This window comes from Temnothorax nylanderi, unplaced genomic scaffold (genome assembly GCF_030848795.1).
Source record: "Temnothorax nylanderi isolate EJ_2023f unplaced genomic scaffold, tnyl_v1.0 TNYL_tig0028_pilon, whole genome shotgun sequence".
Taxonomy (NCBI): Eukaryota; Metazoa; Arthropoda; class Insecta; order Hymenoptera; family Formicidae; genus Temnothorax; species Temnothorax nylanderi.
In genome coordinates, this window is record NW_027249090.1 from 548,417 (window position 1) to 561,684 (window position 13,268).

General features: G+C 39.8%; 2 protein-coding genes across 4 annotated transcripts in view; one reads left to right on the plus strand and one right to left on the minus strand.

Annotated features, from left to right (window-relative positions):
* LOC139770253 (uncharacterized) overlaps positions 1-13,268 on the minus strand; it is a 160,946-nt gene that overhangs the window by 14,078 nt on the left and 133,600 nt on the right. For 2 of the 3 annotated variants that reach the window (XM_071702073.1, XM_071702072.1), the window contains one exon: positions 74-2,300. The exons of the other annotated variant lie outside the window; for it this stretch is intronic. In XM_071702073.1, coding sequence (XP_071558174.1) covers positions 2,040-2,300 — 261 coding nt within the window. In that variant the 3' untranslated portion in view covers positions 74-2,039. Of the gene's footprint in view, positions 1-73; positions 2,301-13,268 lie in introns of those variants that run through there. 3 annotated transcript variants of the gene reach the window in all.
* Inx7 (innexin 7) lies at positions 4,787-9,863 on the plus strand. The gene is made up of 7 exons (XM_071702051.1): positions 4,787-5,136; positions 5,571-5,661; positions 5,776-5,848; positions 6,129-6,306; positions 6,750-7,087; positions 7,573-7,763; positions 8,372-9,863. The coding sequence occupies exons 1-7, from the start codon at positions 5,043-5,045 to the stop codon at positions 8,655-8,657; spliced, it is 1,251 nt and encodes a 416-aa protein (XP_071558152.1). The 5' UTR covers positions 4,787-5,042; the 3' UTR covers positions 8,658-9,863.

Consider the following 13,268-nt stretch of genomic DNA (forward strand, 5'->3'; position numbering starts at 1 on the left):
ATGTATAATTAATGTAATATATACTTATATATATATTTTACATAATATAATATATTATATATTATATAAATTATATATTTTTTAATAATACTATATATATATATATATATATATATATATATATATATATAATGTTATATCCTTGAAAATGAAATTGTATATTCTCGTTTACAAGCTTTCAGGATATCATGTGTGCACAAAGATAGTAGATCAAGCCATTTATGTACTGTAAATGATGACAATATTGTAGGAAATACCACGGCTTTTATCATAAACGCTTAGCATTGTTTAGCCATATCTTAACCATACCTTTCTTGATAAAAATTATCTAATCTCTTTCATGTGAAATGTGACAATATAAATTTGAAGAAAAATATATAATTTTTAATTTAATAAAATACTAATCAAAATGTACAGAAAGTTGGTAATAAAACAAAATTAATATATAATTATCCAAAAATAATATGTTAAATCATCAAATGGTCGTATATAATATATTGTATTAAGGATAATACAAAATATTAATATTAAGTATTATGTAATCTCGTTTGTCATATAGTTTTAATGTATCTTTTAATTTTAATTTTTCGTCCGATGAGAATTCACAATTGTATCTTAATATGCCATCCCATCGGCGACTTCACGTATCAATTATTATATGATGTGACGTCACATACATTACCTCGGTGGGCGTTCATGAAAGGGCATTCACACAACGTCTAATAAATTAGAGAGCTGCGTTGTACAATGACGCGCTCGTTACACGCAGCCTGACTCCACGCGTGCCGGGCTGTATTTATCCCGAAGGAAACGTTCATCTCTATGACGATTCGTCGCGCCGACTCGCATGCCATAGCGAGCAGACAGTAATCTGACGTTAACGACCAGATCGGAATAATAAAGCGGTGGCGGTCACGTTACATCGCACGTGTAACGTGACCGGCTGGACGAGCAGCATTTTCAGAATCGGCCAGGAACGTGAGTTGAATTCGCTCGTCTTTTCGAGAGACGTGAGACGTGAGACGTGAGTATATAAGACTAGCGACGCTAGTGGAGAATTTAGGATTCCCTTAGAAGAAGAACCTGTCGTTTCCTTAATGGAGAGCTTAGAAATCTCTCGGAAGGAAAACTGGCTAGTAGGATTTAAAAAGACGGGATTTAAAGAGAAATTCTCCAGTAAGGTCCCAAGACCAACATTCACGCTGGAGGGACGAAAAATATCTCGTTTTATTATTTAGTAAAATGGATTATCGCCTTATTTATGTATATAACTACGTCACACGCATAGCTAACGATTATAAAATATTTAAAAAAAAAAACCGGATAGCTACAAGCACGCGATGACACGAGGACGTTATACAAGGCCCCGAGCAAATCCGCCATTGCACGATGAATTAATATACCCTCGTATGTGGCGGTGGAACGTGATGCGAGTAAACAACGAGGATGTAGATTCAGAGAGAGAGAGAGAGAGAGAGAGAGAGAGAGAGAGAGAGAGAGAGAGAGAGAGAGAGAGAGAGAGAGAGAGAGAGAGAGAGAGAGAGAGAGAGAGAGAGAGAGACAAAGAGAAGCAGTGGACAGAAATAGTCTAATAAATTAATCTCAAGCGGCTTAAATGTACGTTCGCTCGACGGCTCTTGTTCGCGACTTGCTCGCTCGACATGTTCGAGATATTAATTAAGGGGGCGAATGAAGACGAAGGAGTTTACAACGCATGGGATATTCTGATTTTAATTTATGGCTCCCGGAACGGCATTACGCATATGCACCATTGATCAATAGACTAACTCGCGGTAGATAATTATTTATTCACGAAGATGAATCCCGTGTTCCGGGAATAAATCATTAGTTCTCGCGAGTTAATCGACGAGTGGCGGCGTTGCGTGTGTCGTAGCATCATCAATTAAAACCGAAATTGCTGGGATCGCTTCTTTCAATTCTCCACGAATGTCGTTCGGCTCGTGTGTGCGAGCGGAGCTCCAATTACAAATCCAGCTATTAAATCGAGCGAATCATAGGAACGAAACGATATACCTATCCTACGATACGATACCGCGGCTGTACAAAGGCAACTCGAGTCGTACGTGCCCGCGTTGGGTATGCGCGTTACATATTTCTCTGCGCTTGTACGAGGTGTCGGTCGCTAATCCGGTGGAATCGCTAATGCGGATTACCGCCATAAAGCCGGACTGGATTTTCTGTCGTTGTCCCAGAGCCAAGTTCCCGAAGTCGTGTGCCGCGCGCGGGCAGAGTAAATCTTGATTCATCAGTTTCGTTTCCGAGAATCTTGAATGTTGACTCTGAAATAAAAGGTATTACGTAAGAGATTCGGGATTTTAGGTGTTATTCTCACTCCGAAGCGCGTTTTATTCTTATCATTCTTCGGAGGAAAAGTTTCCGTCACGGGTACAATTTTAAGCGTAGAATGTAGATAATGCGCCCGCGTGATCATGAATCAGCCTCGGTTTCATCATTCACGATATTCGATCCACACGTTGATCGATCAGCGAGGTAGGATTTATTCTGGAACGACGTGTTCGAACGGGGGTCAGGCAATCGGGATTCCCGGCGATGGGTCGGCGGCGGCGCGCGGCGAGCCGCGCCGCTCCGCTCCGATTTGACGGGCCCCCCTTCATGAGCGTCGGACGCGCAAGAAGTTCGGACGTCGAGGGGGCCATAGGGGACGGCGAAGCTATATGGGAGGACGACCGCCAAGGGTGACCGCTACACACCGGCAAAGAGCACGAAGAGCGGCCGCGCGAGGAGGACGAGGGGGCAGAGCTGGTGAACGTCGAAGGTGGGACTTTGACCGGCCATTGGCCCCGGCCCCGGCCCCGGCCCGGCGAGTCGAGCCGCCGGCAGAACGAACGAGTCCTCGAAAGAAAGGGTTCCTGTCCTCGCCCGTCCACGTCGACGCTCAGCGTCTACCGTCTACGTTGTGGTGCCGCGCGCGTGTACTGGCTACGGTAAGCAAGCGCCACAGTTGGTCTCCTGCATCGTTCGGCTCGGCCAACATGGCTCGCTTGCCCGTATACGCGGCAATGATTCCGAATTCATCCCAGGGGCGGATCCTGCACGGAGAAACCAGACAGACTTGGGCTTGGAACGCGCAATTGCGCAACTCTTCTAACGCCGCAGAAAAATGCAGACCTAATACAGACTTAAAAAAACTGATCTTTCTGCGGCGATGAAGCTACAGAAAGCACTACCGCCATATGGCGCGGGGAAATGCTATTCTTTTCTGTGTAAAGAGTCAAGATGCGTCACGACAGTTAACACGTCCGTACAAATTATCGTAAATTGAAAGCATCGAAGAAAGCGCTTAACGAGTTTGTTTAGCGACTCGTTTAGCGATAAGTCGCTATATGATATAGATATATCTTCTATATGCTACAGCGAAAATGTTTGGCGACCCGCTGCTAACTCTTGATAACTCTTAATAAAGAAAAATTATACAAAAAAGATGCGATACAATAAACATGAGAATATTTTAATTGTATTTTTATATTCCTATGAATCGTTACTGTTTTAATCTATGATTCGACCGACGAAAAATCTCACGGGATAAATTTGCTCGAAAATATTTATCAATTTTTTAAATTTTATATCGCATGAAACTAGAACGCTGACGCGTGCTTAATTCTTTCACGATTTCAAGAAATCGTCGGCTTCATGCATATTTTAAAACGCGACGATCCGTTCCTGTCGGCACTTACCTGTAATTTGTGGGCGATTCGCTGTCTTGCGAGAACTCATTATAGGCCGAATGAATATTAACGGCGCTATATTTTGTCTAGCATGTTTTTATGAAGCCTTTTAGAACAACTATTATATATAAAGTGTTCTTTTCATTATATTGATGGACAAAATAGTTTATGCAGGAAGGACTTATCCATATAATAATTCAATTATATTTTCACGCGTTGTTTCCGAAAGATAATAAATCTAATTTTTTTTCGTGAAAATAATTTATAAAATATTCGCTCGACAGATATATGGAATGATATATCTCATGACATATGTTTGCACATAAAATTTTAATTATTTTTTTACAAATGAGATTCATCTATGAGTCAGTGCAATCATTTTTTTTACGTAAAAAAGTCGCATTTTTTTCAAATTATTTTTTGGCGCTATATATTACAGAATTTAAGATTTGCCTTTCCAGTGATGAAATCACTAAAACGCATAAATTTTAAATATTTATGAGATGCCAATTCCTGGCACATCACAAATAATATTTCTCATAAATATTTAAGAATGTTTTAATAAAGATTTAATAAATAAAGTTTTTTAATAACTTTTTTGAAATAAATAAATATTATTTAATAAAAAAATTTCGTGTTTCGCTTATTTATTATTTCCCCTTCTGAGCAGCCATCTTCACCGCAATCATTTTTCAATTTTGCGAAAAGAGTTGTCGCTTTAAAAAAGATACTTGTTCTTCGGGAACACTTTTCCTATTGAAATTCATTGTTCAATTATTCGCAGCTATGCTCAAGGGTTCGCGACGATAAATTACAAACAACTGGGTCATAGGTCGACGTTTCATCCACACTGTTCGCAAGAGGATTGTCGTCAAAGTCGTGAATCAGTATTACAGACTCATTATTTCTTCGACTCGCAGTTATATGACTGTGCCTTCTCGCGCCAGCTCCGCGCTATCTGCTCTTATCTGAGCGAATGGAACGTTTTAACAATAATAAGACTGCCTCTCTCTCGATAATGCCAAGTTTTGTGGAACGTCTAGAGACGTGCTGCGTAATCGTCGTTTCTGATAACGCTTACGAGATTGATGCTTTCGAGTTTTCAGTACGTTCCCGATCGGTACTCTATATGGATTATAGAGCGTCGTGCTTCGCGATCTGGATACGGAGTTTCGAAATATCTCGGCAGCCACGAAGTTCACCTTACGCGATAGTTCATGCTTGTATCAGCTGCGCGACGTAAACGCGAATTCGTAACTTAGCAAGTTAATTGTGCTCAGACAACGTAAACAACGTTAACCTTGTTCCCGGAAGAGTCGTGGAAAATCAGCCGGGATGGCGCCCGGCACCGTGTTCGCTGCCTTCTCGGTCCTCAAGGATCACGTCAAATTCAAAGTCAATCAGAACCGAGTAGCCATTGACAATATCGGTAAAAAGCCGTGATCAGACTACGGATTGGGATTGAGATTAGATTAAAATTTAATCAATCAGAATAAAGAAAACTAACTTCAAGTTTAATGAACTTTGCTCTTATTGGTCAATTTTCAATCCAATCTCAATCCCAATCCGTAGTCTGATCACGGCTTGTGAAAAGATATCTCGATTCTAACAACCATGTGTTTTCTATGTTATAATTAATTATCTCTCGTATTTAACACAATTGAAGTTAATGATGACAATGACGTACGATTGGAAGAAGAATTTTACTTATCGCGCAGCTCACTAATCGCATAAATTTAATTATCGATTAGTTATCGCTTTTACGTAACATGTACTTAATATGCGGTATTATGATAAGTAGGAAAGAAGACATGTGGTATTGGATAAAAAGAAAAGGTTATATACACGATTGTGTGTGCTTAGTTTTCAGATTACATTATAGAGCTACGTTTTTGTTGCTTCTCGTTGCGTCCATTCTGGTCACCTCCAGACAATTTATCGGGGAACATATAAGGTATACATGCGGTAAACTGTATAATTTTTTCATTGTATTAAATTGTTTACAATTATATTAGATTTAAGCAATATAATATCGCTCTCTAAGATAGATTCTTCTTATTTTGAATAGGTGTATCGCCGACAATGGAGTACCGTCTCACGTCATCGAGACCTTTTGCTTCTTCATGTCCACATACACCGTGGTAAGTCTAAAATTTTGACGAAGATAAACGATGCAATTGATTCTATATCATTTTCAGTGATTTTTTCATTATTACTAAACTAAGTTTATCTATTGCGCGTGTATGCGTTTGTTATGTTACAACTAAAAGGAAATCAATAGTCGAAATAAAGTTATTGTCACACTTAGGAATTATTGGCGTTGTAAAGAATCTTTTCTCTTCTCCCATCTATGAGAGTTAAAAGCCGGAGTACAATTGTTTCCCGCAGACGCTCCTTATTATCAACTGATTTACTCTTCAGGTGAAGCATCTGAATGCTACCGCGGTACAGCAGGGCGAATTACCGCATCCGGGCGTTGGACCATCTGGCAAAGACGACCCCGTCATACACCACGCTTATTACCAATGGGTGCCCTTTGTCCTGTTCTTCCAGGCGCTTCTCTTTTACTTGCCGCACTACCTATGGCGGAAAACGGAAGGTCGTTACCAGCTCGCGCCTCGCGTATCCGTTGACGTACCTATCGCGCGACGTTTACGACCGCGCGCGTTTATCTCAAGCGGCGAGCTAATCATCATTAATCTTTTCTCGTCGTCATGATCTAATCACATAACACCTGCATACAGCATACAGTATACAGTGTCCCACTTACAACGCTATTCGCAAAATTACTTCGTAATGCCGGGGAATGGTAATCCATACAATGGAAGCGGTCGACGGATATTCTTCGAAAAAAATATTAGTGGCGCAGGACATTTGAATATTCTTCGATATTCTTGAATACTCAAATGTACTGTTTGCTGGCAATTTTTTACATTTGCGAATCGGAATATCGCGGAACGCACAGTTTCGAGCGATTGTTACGAGCAGCATCGCGGCAACTGCACAAAGACCGTCGTAATTCTTGCAATTGTTTAATTCCAGGCGGTCGTTTAAGCATGCTGGTATCAGGATTGCACATGACATCTTTGTCATTAAATGAAACGGAGCTCAAGATAAACGATAATCTGAAGGTACCGTCGAAAATAGATCGCGACGAGAAAATACAACAGATTCGCACCGGCTTTATAAATCGCTTGCATTTGAATCGCCCGTGGGCATACAGTCTGATGTTTTGCGAGTTCCTGAATTTCGTAATCGTGATCCTGCAAATTTACTTGACCAACTGGTTCCTCGGAGGAGCTTTCCTGGATCTCGGCCGGTCGGTCTCCGAGCCGGCGTCTAAGGATAAAATCGACCCACTCGATATAGTATTCCCAAAGGTATAATTTCAATATGTTGCCACTTTTATATTCGACACAATATTATTATTAAAGCAGATATTGTGTCTAAAAATTGATATAATATAAATTATATAATATTTCGGGGTAATATTAATAGCTATGGTATTTATAGTGACAATCAATGCTATATAAATGTTCAAGTTATTAAGTATCAGATTATTTGAATTATTAATGCACAAATTTTATTATAATCATTGATTTTTTATAATGCAAACCCATAAACGCTTGAAATCCAGTTTTAAAGTGTAAAATTTTTATCAATCGTTTTATTTACTATCGAAATTAATAAAATCTAACTGTTCCTTCTCTCGTCCTTTAAAACTTCTTTCATTATTAATTTTTATTAACATTTAGAGTTTTATCAGCGTCAACTGTTAATCACAAACTTTTGCTCTTAGCGAAATGTCAGGATTTTTCACCTAACTGATGCAATCGCATTTATGGATGTACAATCATGTTTTTAGGTAACCAAATGCATTTTTCATAAGTACGGCCCTTCGGGTACCATACAAAAGCACGACGCGCTGTGTGTGATGGCATTGAATATCGTTAACGAGAAGATCTATACAGTCCTTTGGTTCTGGTTCATCGTGCTGGCAGTGATAACCGGTTTGGGATTGGTTTGGAGACTACTGACCATGATCCTTCACTCGAGGTTGCTACATTTGGTCTTCACATATTTTTCCGCCGTCAGCCTGTCACGTTTTGTGGCTTGATAAATTCTCATCGCGGTGCTCGCTCATTGGTTTCTTTCTTGGGAATTCTCGTTTTGACGATTTTACAAGTATCGTATATCATACACGTTGTTTGCAAAAGTAATCTCTATGCAAAAATAGTACCTACATCTCGCGGTTTCATTACGGTTTGCTTTCTTTTCCTCAGTGCAGAATATTCGTCTATATATCATCCGAAAAAATCTATTTCTTTTTTCATTCATGAAATACTATTTAATAGCATCTTCTCTATATAAATTAAGACGTAAAGTTCATAATATTATTCCGTAAAAATACGTACTAAAATACATTATTGTTATTATATTTTATAATGCATTTCATAATACCGCGTGCCTGTAAGGCTCGACGGATATACGTCGGCGAGATCTAAGAAAATTAAAAATGCCAAAATGACTAAGAAAGAATATACACAGAGTAACAACAGTGACGTTAATGCACCGCGATAAGAGCTCTTTAATATAAAAATGATGACAGACCACGATTACGATGCCGCGGGCGAGCGACTTTCATTGCGGTTTTTCACTTGCAGAAGTACGTCATTCAACAAACTCGTGTTCTCCATGGCGTGCCCTGGAAAGTACAATCCGTGGAACGTGCTCAAGGTCACTCACGAGTATTACTTCGGTGACTGGCTGTTTCTCTATTACATCGCAAAGAATCTGGACAATTATGTATTCAAGGAACTCCTTCAGAGTTTGGCAGAGGATCTGGAGAACAAACGTCACGCGCGTTACAAAATCCTGCCGCCGGACGTGGAGCAAGAACTGCTGAAGAAGCAATGGGAAGATAACGTTAAACCTCCCATAAGTCCCTAATTGAGCACGAGGATAAAATGGCCGCTAAATAATTATCTGTAAATATATGATTTTAAGAATCGGAAAGAACAATGATAGAGATAAATAGATCAGTCTTTTAAGATCCATATTGTCCACTTTTGATAGAAATTCAAGCTATAATATACATATTATTTTTATATTCTATTAAATATGTCAGAATTCCTATGAGAACATTGGCAGAAAGCCAATGATAGTCTAATAGATAAATATCGAATAAATCTGTCCCAATTAATAATCGTGCGACTTTATAACAGCGCGACGATCATCGCGTAAAGTTTACGCCATTAAATCTGAGATCGCTATCTCGCGTGCAAAAATGCAGGCTACACAAAGCAGACAGCAAGAAACTATATTGTCGCACCTACGTGGACAAACAATCTCGCGTGCGTTCGCACGCGTATTATAACACCGCCAAATTGCCTCTTTATGTATAAATGTATAATACTTTAGCCGCGATTTACTACGATTGTAGAATAATGCGTCTCGCGTGCGTCGTCGGGGAGTCGCATTTGCAGCCGTGCGCGCGCGCCACGCATGACATAACTGCCCAGTCGATCGTCTTTTAACTACCTCGTACGGAAGATTCGCGTGTGCGTTACGTGCGATCGTATGTCGAGCACATGCGCGTGCAAGCGGTTATACGTGTAAATACGTCCGTACGTTGCACCGACTCGATAAACGGGCCCCCGACAATAGTTCGGATCGTTAGGTCGTTAAGGCCTCTGATTGGAATTGTGCTGTGGCCTAGTATCGAACATTCAATACATTTAGATTTTATGGTACGACTCTCGCCGGGGCCGCCGCTCGCGAGAGTTATTACTACCCGCGTGTCTTTTATCGGTCGTTCGAAAATATCGACTCGACAAAAGGTCCACGTAATTATTTCATACTTATCACCTTCCATCGAATATATATCTTCACCATGTCTTCACGATTGTAAATCTTCACGAGAGAAATCATTTTCGCCTAAATCGACCGTACTTTCATCCTTATAAAATTGTTGTAAAAACCATATATGGTTTCTTAAAATAATTGCATCTAGATGTTACATAACCGATTGGCATAAATTGCATTAAATATCTCTAAAATATTGTATGTTATAGCAAAAACATAGTATTTATATAATATATAGATTTTTATATTTTAAATGCAGATGCTGTCAATAAAGATTTATAGTGATATACACATATAGATTACAGAAACTGATATCCACGGTATTTATAACAATTCTGAATGTGACAATGTGAATATGCTAAAACCGTGACGTGGCCGGATCACGAGGCACGAAATCCTTCATCCAGAAGTTCTTCAACGAGACGCTTAGAGCTCTCTTTACAGCGGGCTTTTGTCTTTGTGCGGATGCATACCGAGAAACCCGAGAGTCCGGGTCGGCAAGCTGGAATCGTCACGGCCGGAACTCCGTCCATTATGTTCTCTCGGGAAATGAGAGGCGACGAGAGCAGAAAAAGAGAGACGTTGCCAGGAAGCCTTGTGCCTGCGTGTCGGCGCGCTTGGACTTCAGACCGATCGGACCGGCAAAAGGCCGCGTGTTTCCTTTGTTCTGCGCCATTCTCGCGTCAAACCCGCGGATCAAGCCGGCGAAACCGATCGATCGACACGATATCCGTAGCGGGTGTTTCAGAAGCAACGGGTACCTCTATAACTAGGCTTATCTCGCGTCCAGGTGAACGGAACATATATATCTAAAGCCTGTACGAGCCCTTCCGAGATGATTACAAATAAACATGGGGATAGTTCGAAATCGATATTGTTTGATCATCAATGATTTTAATGACATTTTTCTTCACTTTTACTTTATATTATTGTCTCCAACTTTTGTAGAGGAAATAGGAAGACTCAGATAACGTTTCGGCCAGTTAAAGTCCAATTAGTCCGAGAATTAATATTAGCGGATGTTGGATTTCCGGGTGTTGAAGATAATAATTTTCAGAGGTTCTCCCCTATGAACGCATTTGTGTGAGGAGCTGTTAAAAGTGAAATAACCTTGTTTAAAATTATAATTCAAAACTTGTAGAAGATATAACTTTTTTAAATATATAATTTTAAAAAGTTGATATACATATAACTATTTCGAATTGAATATTCCAATAAAAAATAATTTCACGTTTTTATAGAAATATATATATATATATATATATATATATATATATATGTCTCACTTTTTCTTCCAGTTAATTTAAGTTTTAATCATACGATTTCAATGCAGTGAACAGTTCCGAGAGACAAACAGCTTCTCCGCTCCGACAGTTATTGCCGACTGCTTTCTATATATATGTATATAAATGCAAATTTTATGACGTCGCATTTGTTTTAGCTTGAAACACGTATGTTGCTCATGTGCGGTAACCTGAGCTCGAATTCGTGAATTCGAAACGCTCTCTAAAACAAAACCTTTATTTTTCTTGGGAAGGAAGAAAGTCGCCGAAAAGGAAGACACGCACGACGGTTAAAAAATCTGGAAAGCATCTGTGCATTTTCGAGATAAATGGTTCGGTTGCATTAGGCCCTGCTGCGACCGGATGATCTGGGTTGACACTTCCTTATCGGTTTTAAGTTCTCTAGTCACATTCCCAATTCTTCCGTCATCCTGGTGAACTTTTCGATCAGCCTTCTTTGAGAAACAGTAATATATTTAAAGCATCCTATAAAAACTCTTTATAGAATATTCATAGAGTTATCTTTGTGTGTGAAGAATTCTAATTATATATAAAGAATTATTCTCAAAAATTTTTCTCGAAAATTCGTTTCTTATGTTTCTCTACTCTATAACTTCGGTTTTGATAACAAAAAGAAATATTACATCCTCATATTTAGCGATAACGTTAATAAAACATACTACATATGTATGCCTTAATTGTTAATTTCTGCAGAATTCTCTTGTGATTCAAAAGCGTTTAAACGGCGAAAATATTAGAAGATCGATATTGATATGAAGAACAAAAATCTACTTGGCCCGAATCAGTTTTAAACCGCAGTTCGATCAGTTTTGACGAAACTCCTTAACACAGGGGTGTCCTTCCGATGGCGTTACGTCTGCGTGTACAGCCGCAGTCAACATATGCCGATGGCGTGCGAGAGTCGAGTATCGAGTGCGTGGATGCAATGCAGAACGCGGCTCATTTTTCGTCCGGGGATTACTATACATCCACCGGATCTTCGTGAGAAAATTCAGATGCGTCCGCGCGATACGTCGCAAGGGCGCACGCGATATTTGCATGCCGAGGGCAGCGCGAATCGTCTTCACGTAAAAGATGATAAAATCTACGGTTTAAGGCGAATGTCGGGTACGAGTTTGCGCGTCGTGGTCGCGCGGAACGACGCGTATGTTGCGCATTCCAGCGCGTCGTAAGTCGTAGAGGATGTTTTCGTTTATCTCGCAAATGCGCGCTCGGAGAGATATACCCGATATACGTTAATATAGATGCACTCTTTGAGAAATCCGTCTTAGTCGCCTTGTGAATAAGTCGTCATGATCCATAAACGTTGATGCGTATGCCTTTACAGCCGGAGGGTTAACAAGAGCTGTGAGAGATATGTTCGAAGAGAGGAAACTTCAAGATCAGCAATACGCAATCTTTCACGGTGACGTACATCTGGTCTTTTCTCAGCGTATATGTTGCACACGTGTGATACGACGAACATTAAACGTCCTCATACGCGAGCAACAGGTTGCTCTTAATCTATCTAGGACGCCAGATGTGTGGTGTGGCATTGTATGTTACTTCGTATATGTGTGCTTTTTTTTTCTAGATGTTGAGAAGTAACATTTTGTTTTACAAAATTTGATTGTCATATCAAAAAAAAATATATAACGAAATACAGATTTAAAGCTACGTAAATATTGCAATTAAATATTATATAAACTAATTATGCCAAGTATTACATATTTTTGTGTAACATCGAAACTTTCGAAAAGTATAAAAATATTTTTGCGCCATAAATTAGTCTGACCCGTTCTGGCTCGTAAATGAGTATACAGATTACAAGAAACTCAGGTTTGAAGACGGCAGTATAATAGCCGATCCTTTCAGCCTTAGATCAAAAATACGCTTTTGAAACGTTGGACGGGCAAACGACGGGACAGAGGGAAACTGTCGCTGCATGAATTCGTCACAGGCGACACGATTGAGTCACGACGGTTCTCAATTTCGTAGTCCTCCCGCAAACCGGTCTGTATACAGCCTTTGGTAGCGTTGTAGCGTTCGAGAGATCGGAATGCGTGGTTCCACGTGTGCGGGACGAATTACGGTCGCGATCGAAGTGCTTCGCCGGACAACGTACCGAAAGCAAAGAAAAAAAAAATAATAAGGAACACAAGTGAAAGGTCCGCCGAGGTTAAGGAACTTGGCGATCCGTGATAAAAAGCGGTCGCGCTGTATAATTATTTCCATTTATTGCAAGATATCGGCGATCGATCCTGTCCGTTCACTCGTATACAGGTTGTTAGATATAATTCACGCATATAGAGAATTAAATAAAATTGTAACCGAGAAATTGTGCACCTTGCTTCTTCGAAATAGCGCCAAATAATCTCTGTAATAAAAACCGAAAAAATTTATGCTATAAAAT